At 42.9% G+C, this 12943-nt stretch overlaps 1 protein-coding gene across 15 annotated transcripts in view; it reads right to left on the minus strand.

Annotated features, from left to right (window-relative positions):
• Positions 1–683: 683 nt before the first annotated feature.
• The window catches only part of LOC117644856, a 31902-nt gene continuing 19642 nt past the window's right edge, over positions 684–12943 (minus strand). For all 15 annotated transcript variants that reach the window (XM_034384507.1, XM_034384508.1, XM_034384509.1 and 12 more), the window contains 4 exons: positions 5553–5824; positions 4164–4262; positions 3649–3873; positions 684–1288 (listed from right to left, as the gene is read on the minus strand). In XM_034384507.1, the coding sequence (XP_034240398.1) occupies positions 866–1288; positions 3649–3873; positions 4164–4262; positions 5553–5824 (1019 nt within the window). In that variant the 3' untranslated portion in view covers positions 684–865. The remainder of the gene's footprint in view (positions 1289–3648; positions 3874–4163; positions 4263–5552; positions 5825–12943) is intronic.

A 12943-nucleotide genomic window follows, 5' to 3' on the forward strand; every position in this document is an offset into this window, starting at 1 on the left:
TGAAAATTTGTTAAAAATTTGATGTCTTATCAAGTATTTATTAAATTTTTTCATTGGGGAGGCACATTCTATGCCCTGAACCCAGTTGCAGAGCCATTTTCTCCCATTTAGGCTATAACTTTAAAAATCCTCTTGCGCATACTATTTTGTCGTAAAAGGTTGGCTTAGACATTTTTCACTTCTTCGATTCATTTTTTAAAAATGCCGGCATGCACACCTCAAAATGACAATTGCATTTTTATTCGCAAGCTTTCTAACCAAGCACTTCACTATAATTGATCAAAAATGTGCAAAATAGACAAATTTTAGGGACTTTTCAGCTTAAAAAGTTAATAATTAATAATATGGAAGTTTTGAGCTACGCATGCCGGAATCTTTTGAAAATGAATCGAAGAAGTGAAAAATGTCAAGGTCAACCTTTTACGGCAAGGAGATTTTTTAAGATACTGCCAAAATAGGCTCAAAAAGACTCTTCGACTGGGTTACAGCCTGGCATGTGCCTTCAAAAGTCAAATTTTAGTCTCCTCAATAAAAAATTTTATATTCCGAACAATGGTGACTGTGGGATCCATTTGGAAAATGGCAAGATTTTCACCAGAACCTCCCCTTAAAGCCTTCTTGCAAGTTTCACCAGGGTCCCCCCTTAAAATGTCGTTCCCAGGGTAAAATGAACATCACACAAGCATTGGAGCATTAATTTTAATACGACGCCTGGTAAAAAAAAAATTTCACTGAATACAAGGAATCAAAAATTACATTCGGCCATTGTGGCCCACTACAAGAGCAACCCGCACTACACCGCGCCAGTGAAGATATCCAGAGATAGCAGTGGGCGACAGGGAAAGCTGACCATCGGATTGCTAGCCTAAACCACGCGGTCACACGCGCCACAGAGCATGACGGGGCGTGGGTTACTCTCAGCGAACACTTCGCAGAGATGTTTCATCTGCGCGCTGCAGCTCTCCTTGTCGTGGCGGCAGGCCCCGTCGTACGCATCGTGTCGCAGCAGCGCCAGACGCTTCAGCTTCTTGAGGCCGCAGCTCCGCAGCTGCCGCGCCAGGTCGGGGCAGCCGTAGGGCTCCGTCGAGGCGGCCACCAACTGCAGCTCTTCCAGCGAGTCCGCGTGCGCGCGCACCAAGTCCAGCGCCGCCACCAGCGGGTGCACGCCGCAGCGCAGCCAGCGCAGCGAGCCCGGCCTCGCGGGAGTCGCGAGGGGAGCGAACATCGTCAGCGGGGCGTCGAACGGGCAGTGCACCTCCAGGCGCTGGAGCGACGCCAACTGCATCACCTGCAGGTTTTACACCGGTCAGGGGAGTCATGGAAAAGTCAGGGCAAATAAATGGGGCACTGGAAGTCAGGGAAATTCGATTTTGGTCAGGGAAACTTTGAATACACTCTCAGCAGGGTTGCCACAAATATGAAATTTTCATTTTCCCTGACTTCCAGACAAATATTTTATGTATTTCCCTGACTTTTTCGAATACTTTTTCCAACAGTTGGAAGTGATGAGTTAAGTGATGAGTGATAAGTGATGAGTTAAGGCCAGGGACAGGTGAAAAAATGAAGAAGTTTGGTGAAATTGAATGAAATGAGTTCCGGGTGGAAAATGGTCCTTTGGACCTTCCTCTTTCAGGATCTGTCGGGACTTCGACTATCCGGGACCTGGAAGTGCTTAAAATACATCTTTTCACACACTCCTGCATTTACGACACTTTAGTAAAATTGTCCGTTTTGCCATCAAGGGGGGGGGGGGGGGGGTCTAGCGAAAATCTTGCCATTTTCAAAATGAACCCCACTGTCATAATTTTTTGGGAATATGAAATCATATTTCAAAGAGACTAAGATTTGATTTTTGAAGGCATATGCTAGGTCTTGAACCCAGTCGAATTGTCTTTTTTGGACTGTTTTGGCTTTATTTAGCCGTATCTTGAACAATCCTCTTGCGCATACTATTTTGACGAAAAAGGCTTATCTTCACATTTTGCACTTCTTCGATTCTTTTTAAAAAGATTCCAGCATGCCTAGTTCAAAATTTCCATTATATTAGTAATCACATGCTTTTTTCATCTAAGAAGTCACTAAAACTTGTCTATTTTGTACATTGTTGATCAATTTAAGTGAAATGCATGCTTTAGAAGCTTGCCAATGATAATGTAATGGACATTTTCAGTTGTGCATGCTGGGATCTTTTAAAAATGAATCGAAGAAGTGAAAAATATCCAGGTCAACCTTTTACGACAAAATAGTATGCGCAAGGAGATTTTTTTGGCTGAAAATCCATTAAAATCTGTCACCAAATTTTTAAACGCCCTTTTCTCCGAAGACATTTTTTTAACATTTGAATGGTCCTGTGCGCATACAGTTTGAAGTGTCGTCAATGATATTTTTTCCACTGACTCAGTAGGTTATTGCGAGGAAACGCAAGTGACAGTTTTTGTATATTCCACCCAGAAGTATGGTTTTGGATATCGGTTTTTACAAAAAAAGGGAAAATCTTTGGTTTTTGAAAAATATCAAAATTGAAAAGTTGGTATTTTGCTATCAGTGCCGGAAACTAAAATCTGTCACTTGCGTTTGTTCTTTGGACTTAGACGAACAAAAAAATATGTCGGTCAGGTCAATAACCCAAAATGGGAAACGCACAGGAATTTTTTAACAAACACTTAAAAAATTATAAAAAAAACCTGTATCTCAGGAACCGCTTGATATTATGGGATGGGATTTTGGGTGAAATAGTTTATCATCAAGAGTAAGATTTTGACAGAAAATAAGAAGTTTTGGACCAGCAGTTTCTGAGATCATTTTTTCACCTGTCCCTGGCCTTAATTGGACGAAATAGGTGTCTACGGTCGTTTGTGCCACTTACTTCCGTTTTTCCCTATGACTTAGTTTCATTTTCCCTGACTTTTCCCTGACCATTTTCAAATTTACTGACTTTTCCAGGTTTTCAAGGTTTTCCAGACTTGTGGCAACCCTGCTCAGACTCGTATTGACTTTTTTCTCACCATTATTGACTTTTTGTCTTTAGAGTACGCAGTTTTTTAAGCAGCAATAATATGTCATATTTCCTTTGTAACCATGTACAATATTGTTCACGATAAACACTGAAGTGACATCAATTATTGACTATTTTTTAAGTCAGTTGCGTATTGACTCTTTGCCAATAGCCCATTGACTTAAAATCAATAAAACGAACAAAATCTCACATGGATATTGATGAAATAGAACTTTTTATTGCTGTGTAAAAAACTCTTTAACAAAGGACTAAAAGTCAATAGCAGTCTGAGAGTGTTGTTGGTCAAAGTATGGGTTATGAACGCCGACAGTAAAACTCTACGAAGAGTCGCTTCGTAATACGAAGAAAATGGAGGCACTGTAAAATCTAAGAAGGAATGCTTCGTATTATGAAGCAAAGTCCTTCGTAATACGAAGCATTTCTTCATAAAAGGAAGCAATTCTTCAACGCCTTCATTTTCTTTGTAGCTATGAGGCAAACGCTTCGTAGGCTTTTGAGAGTGCGCACGTGTGGACGGCGCATGCACTTGAATCTAAAAGTGCACATACATTTTGAAATGTCAGGGAAAATTGGTCGATTTTACATTGTTTGTCAGGAAAAGCGAAAACAGGGTATCTGGTGCGAGCCCTGACCTGCTGCAGCTGCGGACTCGTGACGTTGGTGATGCTCAGGGCCTGCAGGCGCGGCATCGCCAGGGCCGCCTCCAGGTGCTGCTGCTGGGGCGACACCAAGTGCAGGCCGCGCAGGCCCCGGTCGTTGGTCGAGTAGCCCGAGTACACGGGCGCGGTGCGGGCCGCGCACAGTTGCAGCACTGTCAGGCTTACAGTCGGCGACGCAGTGCACTGAAGGCCGACTGCCTGGTGAACAAAACACTGTTAACGTCTTACGGCACACTCTTAAAAGCCTACGAAGGATTTGCTTCGCAACTACGAAGAAAATGAAGGCGTTGTAGAATTGTTTCGTGTTATGAAGAAATGCTTCGTATTACGAAGGATTTTGCTTCATAATACGAACCATTTCTTCGTAGATTTTACAATGCCTTCACTTTCTTCGTATTAAGATGCGACTCTTCAAAGAGTTTTTACTGTGTGGATGAACCCGACTGATGCCCGGTCACATGAAATCCACCACGAAGAACAATCCTTACCTGCTCAAAACTTTGTTTTCTGACCACTTCTCCCGCCTCCTTGCTGGAACTTACAGAGGCCATATCGTAAGTTCCTCCTAGTGTCTCAAGGTAGGGCACCTAAAAAAAAGGTCACTGCATGAACATTGAACACTTTGAACACTCAACGATTTGGTGCGTGAACCTCACGGGCGTTCTTAAGCGCCACTCCGGCCACTGTACCACAATATGCCTACACTCTGAGAAAAAATGACGGTAAATCCTGGATAATTTTTTTGCCAAACTTTACCGTACTTCAAAAACCAGTATCCACCGTACAGTCTACAGTATTTACCGTACTTGTTTTACAAAATATTTCCCTAGTCTTTTTAAAAGTATTTCCGTTCTTTCGTACAGTCCATGCCGTAGGAAGGACCAGATTTGGTCCCAACAAAGGCCGCTTCCAAGAATTGTCCACATCAGGATCTTGAAAAAAGGGGGTCGACCGACTGAAAAATTTGATCGCACCTTTCGATAGGTCTCGTCAAGACCTTTTCAACGAGTGGTCGGAAGGGGGGTCCAGGAGTCCGACTTCAGCAGTTGCGTGCATCAGGAACTTGGAAAAAGATGGTCAACCGACTAAACAAAATTATAGCAGTTTTTGATAGGTACTAAAAGTACGGGATCGCCGGGTAAAAAAGTACGGGATTCCCTGTAAAAAAGGACGGTGTTGCCTGTAGAAAAAAGTACGGCATTGCCTGTGAAAAAAAACCACGGTATTGCCTGTCAAAAAACGTACGGTGAAGTCTGGAGTAATCAGTACAGGATTTACCGTGATCTTTTCTCGCAGTGTAGGAAACTGAGTAATTAATTCTCAAACCAAAGAACCGCCAACCCTTTGGTATCTCCGTTTTGGCTCAAACTGTGGACCCTAAGCAATTTGGGTTAGAGAGGCTTGAAAAATATTTTCAGGACCCCAGGTATTACCCAAGGCCTACAGTGTAACATGGCTATTTTGTGACGCATAAACGAATAAAAGTGAATTGGTGATTTGAAAGTCAAGTTGAAGTCAGAGGCACTAGGGAACAATTTTTGTACCTCAAACAACAAGGCAAAGTGACAAATCCAGAAAACAGCATATTTCTAGCCCAATTTCTTCCAAAAAAATTAAGTTTAAATATAGTAAAACAAAATTGACCGCAGTTACCTTCGTTCACACCAGAATGACGGGTCTAAAGGTTGTCTGTGCGAAATCTCGCCCAAATCGGATAAAAATTGCGGTCTGTATAACGCAAACCGTGTCAATTCGGATGAAAGTATTGGCGGTTTCGTTGATATGAGAAATATTGACTCTCTTTTCTTTGCAGGCTTGTAAGATTACCCCACGTGGAATCATTCTAACGCGATTTGCGTCTCGGCCCTCTTACTCACCATAACAGGGGGCAGCAGACGTAGGTGGTACTTCCCGTTGTTTCCCATGGAACAGGAGTGAGTCTGACCCGTGCGGTCCCACTTCACGCTCACTTGGGTGGAGGACACTTTTGCAACGACTGTGCCGGGCCCGGGAGGAGTGCCGTCGGCTTTGGCACCTTCCGGCCAGTCCCTGCCACGCGCCACCCTGGAGCCCGCCACCATCACGGCTGCCATCTCCTCCACTGTCATCTCACGATCTTCTCTGTTGGAGCGCTCTTGCCAGAGTGGGGCTACAAGACAGAGAGAGGCTTTAGACAGAGGAGGCACTACAAATCCGAAGGTCCGACTTCTCACCACTCCAGAGGCGAGACGTAAAGGGCCTGTAGAGCCGCGCGTGAGAGCGTGCGTGCGGACCCGCCTGGACGAGAGCGTCGATCGCAGCGATCTGCGGAGCGGACAACGCCGGGAGCCCCCCTCTACAACCCCCCCCCCCCTTCCCACTCCCCCCAGCTCCTAAGCTAAACATGACTCCGCCCGCCGACACTCGTCAAATGCGTGGCATGCGTAGTGCCGTACAACGATACAGTGCAGTGTTCAACGATTTACATAGCAATGGGTCAGTTAATTTTATTGTGAACTGTATCAGTAACTTAAAGCACACGTCTCCTTTCTTTGAATAGCATCATTCCCTTGGGAGCACAGGCAACCAACTATATTATATACATATACATAGACCGCCTGTTCCACTCTCATTCCAGGAACAAGACATCACGTTGAAACGAACGTGACGTGAATCAGCCAAAAATGAGCTTGTTCACATTTAAGCGAACGTGACACAATGCTCAAATGAACGTGACATTTTGTCACGTTCGCTTTAACGTGATGTCACGTTCCTGGAGTGAGAGTGTCCGTGAAAAAACCGGGAGGCTATGTCTTACGCCGCTCCCTGATTGGTCGGAATACTTCACGCTCGAATTTTAAGATTTAAAATTTAATGAATGTAAATTGTGACTGAACTATTCGGTTAAGCCGGCTCAAATCTACCAATCTACCGTCTGGTTTTTATTTACGCGCCTTAGTATTGATACAAAGTGCTCCACACTGTTGAAACAGCGGCACATTACAAGGAAAAAGGTACGGCTGGACCGTACCTCACGGTGTACAGTACAACCGTATCCAAAATCCGTGCTTACCATAAGAGCCCATGTTATGAAAATCAGGAGGAAGTCTAAAACTGGCCTCGAGTTTGAATCGATTGTATCAAGTTACAATTCTCATCTGAAGGAATCTAACACAATTTCAGTTGAGGTAGGCTAATGCAACATAGCTCTTTTGATATCTATCCTTTGATTTGGACTGTTTTAATTTTGATTTGTTTCCAGTTTGTCTCAGCAGAAGTAGCGCAAGAAATTTAATCATGTCTTGTTATGAAGTTCTTTAATTCAACAATAACATTTGAGAGTCTTGATAGAACGTGCCCATCAAATGCAGACGCCTCACCAATCTTCAGATCGAATACGAACATGGACGAAGATTTTGAGGAATTCGATGCTGACCTCCACCTGGAGGAGACTGTAACTTCCGAGGATGCCGATTATCTTCCCAAAACTATTGAGGATGCCGATTATCTTCTCACAACTTTTGAGGGTGCCGCTTATCTTCCCCCAAGCCCAATCTCTATGCAGGATTGTGCTGACGGCAACAATGAATTGTCCAATTTAGGCAGCCTAAATTATGTCCAGGACAACGACATAGTTCCCAACGACATAGTTCCCAATGCTTCGTGTCCTACAGTGGATGAAGGAGTCACTCCAGCAACCTGTATTGTCAACCGTGAAAATTTACTTGTTCTACTGATGACTGTGCCGGAAGACATAGAAGAGGTATTGTCTGCACTTTCTCATAATTTTCACTGAAAACCTACTTCTCAAATATTACATTTTTTTTCTTTGCAGGATTTCCTGGGGCCATTCATTGATGCTGCTATGGAGGATGTTGGTTTGGGTGTTGAGTCAACTGTAATATCCTGTAAACCAATGCAGGATTGCACTTTTATCCTTGAAGTGGGTACTATAAGCAAACACTGTTAAAAATAATCGTAAATTTACGACATTTTGTAGAACAATTATGCCGTTTTAAAACGACATATTTTGTTACGACTCAAGTCGTAAACATACGACTTGAGTCGTAAATGTACGACAGATTTGTCGCTAATTTTGATAGCGACACGTTTCGTTTTCAAACGAATTAAGTCGTAAATTTACGACTTAATCGTAAGTTTACGAACAATCGTAAATTATCTTTGGAACATGTCGTGCAGTTATGACTTAAGTCATTCATTTACGACTCTTGTCGTAAATTTGCGTTATGAATCGTAAATGAACGACGCAAATCGTAAATAAGTGAGCAAAATTGTAACTTTTCACCAACTTTCCGGGGATTTCAGGTGTCAAAATATGTAATTGCGATTACGACATTGTCGTAGAGAAATGATTTTTTAGTCGTTCAGTTACGACGAAGTAGTTTCAGAACGATTTCCGTCGCTATGAAAATTAGCGACTTTTTTGTCGCTAATTTACGACAGAATTTCTAACAGTGAAGTGTTTAGTTTTAAAAAAAAAGCGGGCACACCTTCTTAAAATATTTGTGGCTTTTTTTTCCAGTTTGCAACCCAAGATAGTGCCCAAAAAGCTTTAGAGCTGGATGGGCTTGATGGCACAGCTTTGAGATTCAAATCTGTCAACTGATGACGACTTGCGCACCATCATGGTACAAAATGTGCCCATCCTGAAAGAGGAAGTGTCCAAGAACGTGATCGATGGAACGTTCCCCGTCCTTTCAGGCACGTGAATTAGGCAGGTCAAGAGTACCTCAGCTGCGCCGCCCCCAATCCGAAAATGAAGCACGCAATGATGTGCTTCTACAATTTGTCCAGGCAATGAACCGTCGAAATGATAAACTAGAGAGGCAAGGCACAGCTTCCTAGATATTAAGATTAGCGTGTATGTGCGTTGACTTTGAATTACTTCTCTCTCATGACTTGACCCTCTCTTTTGGTGAAGTCACATTTGTTTTGCTTCAACTGTCTTGACTAAAGTTAGTGGAAAACTTAAGATTTGTTTAATTTTTTTTTCATTTGATTTTTTGATGGAATTAGTCTGTTTTGATTAAGTATATTCACTGTTTTCCTCTCTTGTATATAATATTATTGCTGTGGAACAATGTATGTAGAGACACTGCTTAAGAAAAGAAGTAAGGGGCCAAGCAAATTAGGTTAAGTGTCGCTCTAATGATTTTCCTGTGTTTTCATATTACTGAAGTACGAAAGTATTTTTGTCACTCATCTTCGCTACATCATATTAGTTTTTCACGCCTACACTGCAAACCCAAGTGTAGGACAGGTCGACACTTTGAGGCGTAGACCAGTTTGTCCTACGCTTGCAAGTGTCGACCACTTGTGTCCGACGCTTTGAAGTGTCGACCACTCAGTACCGACGCCTCATGGGCCTTCAAGCTTCGTGGAAACTTGGAGAGAACAGATGCCCCATATTTTTCAACATGAAAGTTATGATGGTACATCACAGAAGGGCTTAAATGCTTACATAGAGAGCAATAAAATTGTATCAACGCATGAAGTGCTCAAAAGGAAAAACTAACAATAACATATTTATCATAGATTTGGGTCCCAACTTACGAAAACAAATTTAATTGCAGATGTGAAGAACATCACACACAGCTGCAAATTGTTTTATTAGCAGAGTTTATTTGTAAAGTGTAAATGAATTGATCCTTCGCAAACGAATGCCTTTCTTTGAACAATTTTTGAAGTACTGTAAACTGGGGCTACCTGAGACTCACTTAAAACAACAAAACATGTCACTTAGAAAGCTATCACAAAAGCCAATGTGTTTTTTCGTGTTGATACTATTTTTATTTTTAGACGTATAATAAAACAAGAAAACAGTAATCAAATGTAACTACAATTAGAGCAGGCAAAGTCTCGTGTAACCCCTGCTGTCTCAAGTTATCCCAGTTTATGGTAACCTTACAAAGTTTCTTTGCAGTGCAAACGTCTTCTATTCTTTGAAACTTCTCTGCAAACTTAAGTGTGTACGCAGTACACTCGTTATTAGAGCATGCTTCCAAGTACACTCTTATTTACAGCATACTTGCAAGGCACACGCTAAATAAGAGTGTACCTTTCAAGTACACGCTAAAATACACTCGATTAGTTTTTGGCTGAGCGATAGCGAAGCCTGTTACTCCAGTGGGTTTGAAAAATTTTTCCTGTCTGTCTGTCTGTCTGTCTGTCTGTGTGTGTGTCTGTGTGTCCGCACTACTCCTCCTGAACGGCTCGGCCGATCTCGGTGAGATTTTGCACACTTTTTGGGCATGTCCTTTGCTCAGCACACGCGAAATCTCACCATCCTAGCTAAACTGGTTTAGTTTTTATAGCCAAAAAAACACTTTAAAAACGGCAAAAAAATCGAGTTTTCCGTAGGCAGATCGCATCTGTCGTGATAAAAGGGGGTCGGGGGGGCAGACCCCCCCAGCCTGGACAAGGGGAAAAGTTAAAAGGGGTCAAGATCGAGTTATCTGGAGATGAAGAAACCTTTTTCTAGAATAAAGGGGGTCTGGGGGCCGACCCCCCCGCACGCAACAAGTTGGGAAAAATCGACGATGGAGATGGGAAGCCATTGCCTGCCGAAGGCAGGCTAGCGCCGCAGGCCAAGGTAGGTACGCCGGGCGCGGATTGGGAAACGGGCCCGCGAGACATCGCGAAGCCTGTTACGACAAGATAGACCGGGAAATATTGCTGAGAACTGCATGTCGAGAGGCGATTTGTGCTACAAACTGGCAACAGGCGGTTCTAGACTCATTCGACCCCGCTAAAAACGATGCGCCATGTTGCCAAGCTCGATTTTTGCTTTTAAAGCCCCGAAATTCAAGATGGCGCCCAAAAATGGCCCCCAAAAAAGCTTGTTTTTCTAAAATATCGAGGTACGCACAAGTGTCGCTGTTTTTTTTTAAGAAAAGGGGGTAAAATAATATTGGTACATATTCTGTAACCTTTTCCCAACCATCTGCACATTTTTCAGGGGCCCAAATGCCACGATGGCGTACGAAAACGTCAAAATACACCAAATATCCGTTTTTTGAAAGGGTTTTGTCCTCCTTTTGCTCGTGATTCACGTCCAATGGCAGTTCTTTTCAATCTTCGTAAATTTCCACGCTTTGGGAATATAAGTGGTCTAATGTGGAAGGGTTTAGTTGCTAAGATGGCGTCCGAAAACGTCCATAAGTACGAAATGATCCAGGAAGCGGAAGAAGGGGGTAAGTCAAGTTGAATCCGTGCACTTTTGCAGGTGGAAGAACAGGTGGGGAATGTCATCTAAAAACAGATGCAAGAGGATGGGACTTGTCTCACCACACTTATTTTCGGACCAAATTTTCGCTCATGTTTACATGATAGACTGATAAGAGGTCACTGAATCAACTCGACTTAACCCCTTCTTCCGCTTCGTGGATCAAATATTGCTGTTTCCTCGGGTCATTTGCCTCATTTCGTTCGGTTTTCGTGTTCGATGTCAGTACTCATTATCCTTTGTACATAGTAATTGGCAGTTCTTGTCAATTTTCGTAAATTTCCACATTTTGAAAACGTGCAGGGTCCAATGCGGGAGGGCGTATGTGTCAAAATGGCGTCCGAAAACATCAAATAACACGAAAATTCGATAATTTTTAGTGATTCTGCCTTGTTTGACCCGTTGTCACGTGAGTTGTCAGTTCTGTCACATTAGGCATGTGGTAGAGAAGCGAAAGCTCCAGGGCGAACAATCGATTAAACGAGCAAGGGGCCTAAACGCCCTTGTAGCATAAGATAGGGCAAGCACACTGAGAAAAAAGTCTGGTTAAAAGTACCAGACCAATCCTAGTTAAACGAGTACTAGTTACTCATACGAGAATCCTAGTAACTCTCACCAGATGATCAGTTGCAGTAACCAGATCGGGTGTTGTGACATTTACCAGGTGTCTGGTTAATAATCCTGGTAAATTTTACCAGACTGTTCCGTAATTGGCACCATACGTAAAACTTCGAAATATTCGTTTCAATTGAAATGTTCGGGTGTCAAAAAGTAAACTGCAACCGGTTTCGTTATTTTCGGAGTCTTAAATCCGAAAGAAACACTGGGAGTATTTCCCTGAGCCAGACACGTAGAGAGTCACCTGGTGGGGATCCCCTCGACCCACAGGCGACGTGGTGGCGCAGTGGTAACGTGCCCGTCTCACAAGTGTGAGATCCCGGTTCGAATCCGGAGGAGAGGAGGAGGGAAAAAAACAATTCAGAGGTTGTTCCTCAACGAAATCGACGTCACATCAGGTTTCATCACTACGAAAAAATATTTTATTAAATTTTGGACTTCTTACTTCAGTTTTGTAAGCACATTAACTAACCAGGATGTTTGGTAAAAACTACCAGAAGGGGACCTGGCGGCATTGTGAGGATAACTATAAATCTGGTACGGTTTACTAGACTGAGGCCAACTAGACAGTTTAGTATTTTTTACCAGAATTCTAGTTGAGTTATATTCTATCAGACAGTCTGGTATTTGGTACCAGGATTCTGGTTATCGTTACTAGACTTTTTTTTCAGTGCAAGTCTCAATTTATTCTTGCATTCATGAGTCGTGCCTCTAATTCATACTTAAAATGACACGTTGAAGAACCACTCTCTCATTCCAGGAGCTTGACGTCACGTTGAAACGAATGTGACGCGTTCCCTCGAGCATTGTGTCACTCGTTTGAATGAAAATAAGCTAAGTTATGGCTGATTCACATCGAAACGAACGTGACATTTTGTCACACTCGTTTGAACGTTACTGGGATGAGAGTGTTTAAAACGTTCAAAATTAAACTTAGTATCGGTTTGTCGTATCTGTGGACGTTTCGCACCCCACCATGCGGCACTACCGTAAACCGGGGTAACTTGAGACAGCAAGGGTAACTTGAGACACTTCTGCTTCTCCACCTATTTAGGAGGTGCCACCTAGCTCGGCACATTCGGAGGTCAAAACTGCCCTAGCACGTGTTTCATACTTGTTTGGAAGGACGATTAAGCGTTTGAACGGCTCACCACTTAACGATTTTTCAATTTTAAGAACTTAAACAATTTAAGAGGAGTGTTACGAGTCTCTCTTGGTACTCGAAACAAGTCTTGTTTAGACTCAAATGACTGCAGTACACTAAGAATCCAAACGCTATGTGTATAGCGTCAATTGGTGCGATGCAAAAGCATTGCACATGAAGTGCAATACCTCCCCATTCCCATGCATTATCATAGGGCATTTTTGGAAGGCATCGCACGTAAGGTGCAATATGGCTATCGCATTGCACGTATGGTGCGATGT

The sequence above is a fragment of the Thrips palmi genome, unplaced genomic scaffold (assembly GCF_012932325.1).
Source record: "Thrips palmi isolate BJ-2018 unplaced genomic scaffold, TpBJ-2018v1 HiC_scaffold_18, whole genome shotgun sequence".
NCBI classification, from domain to species: Eukaryota; Metazoa; Arthropoda; class Insecta; order Thysanoptera; family Thripidae; genus Thrips; species Thrips palmi.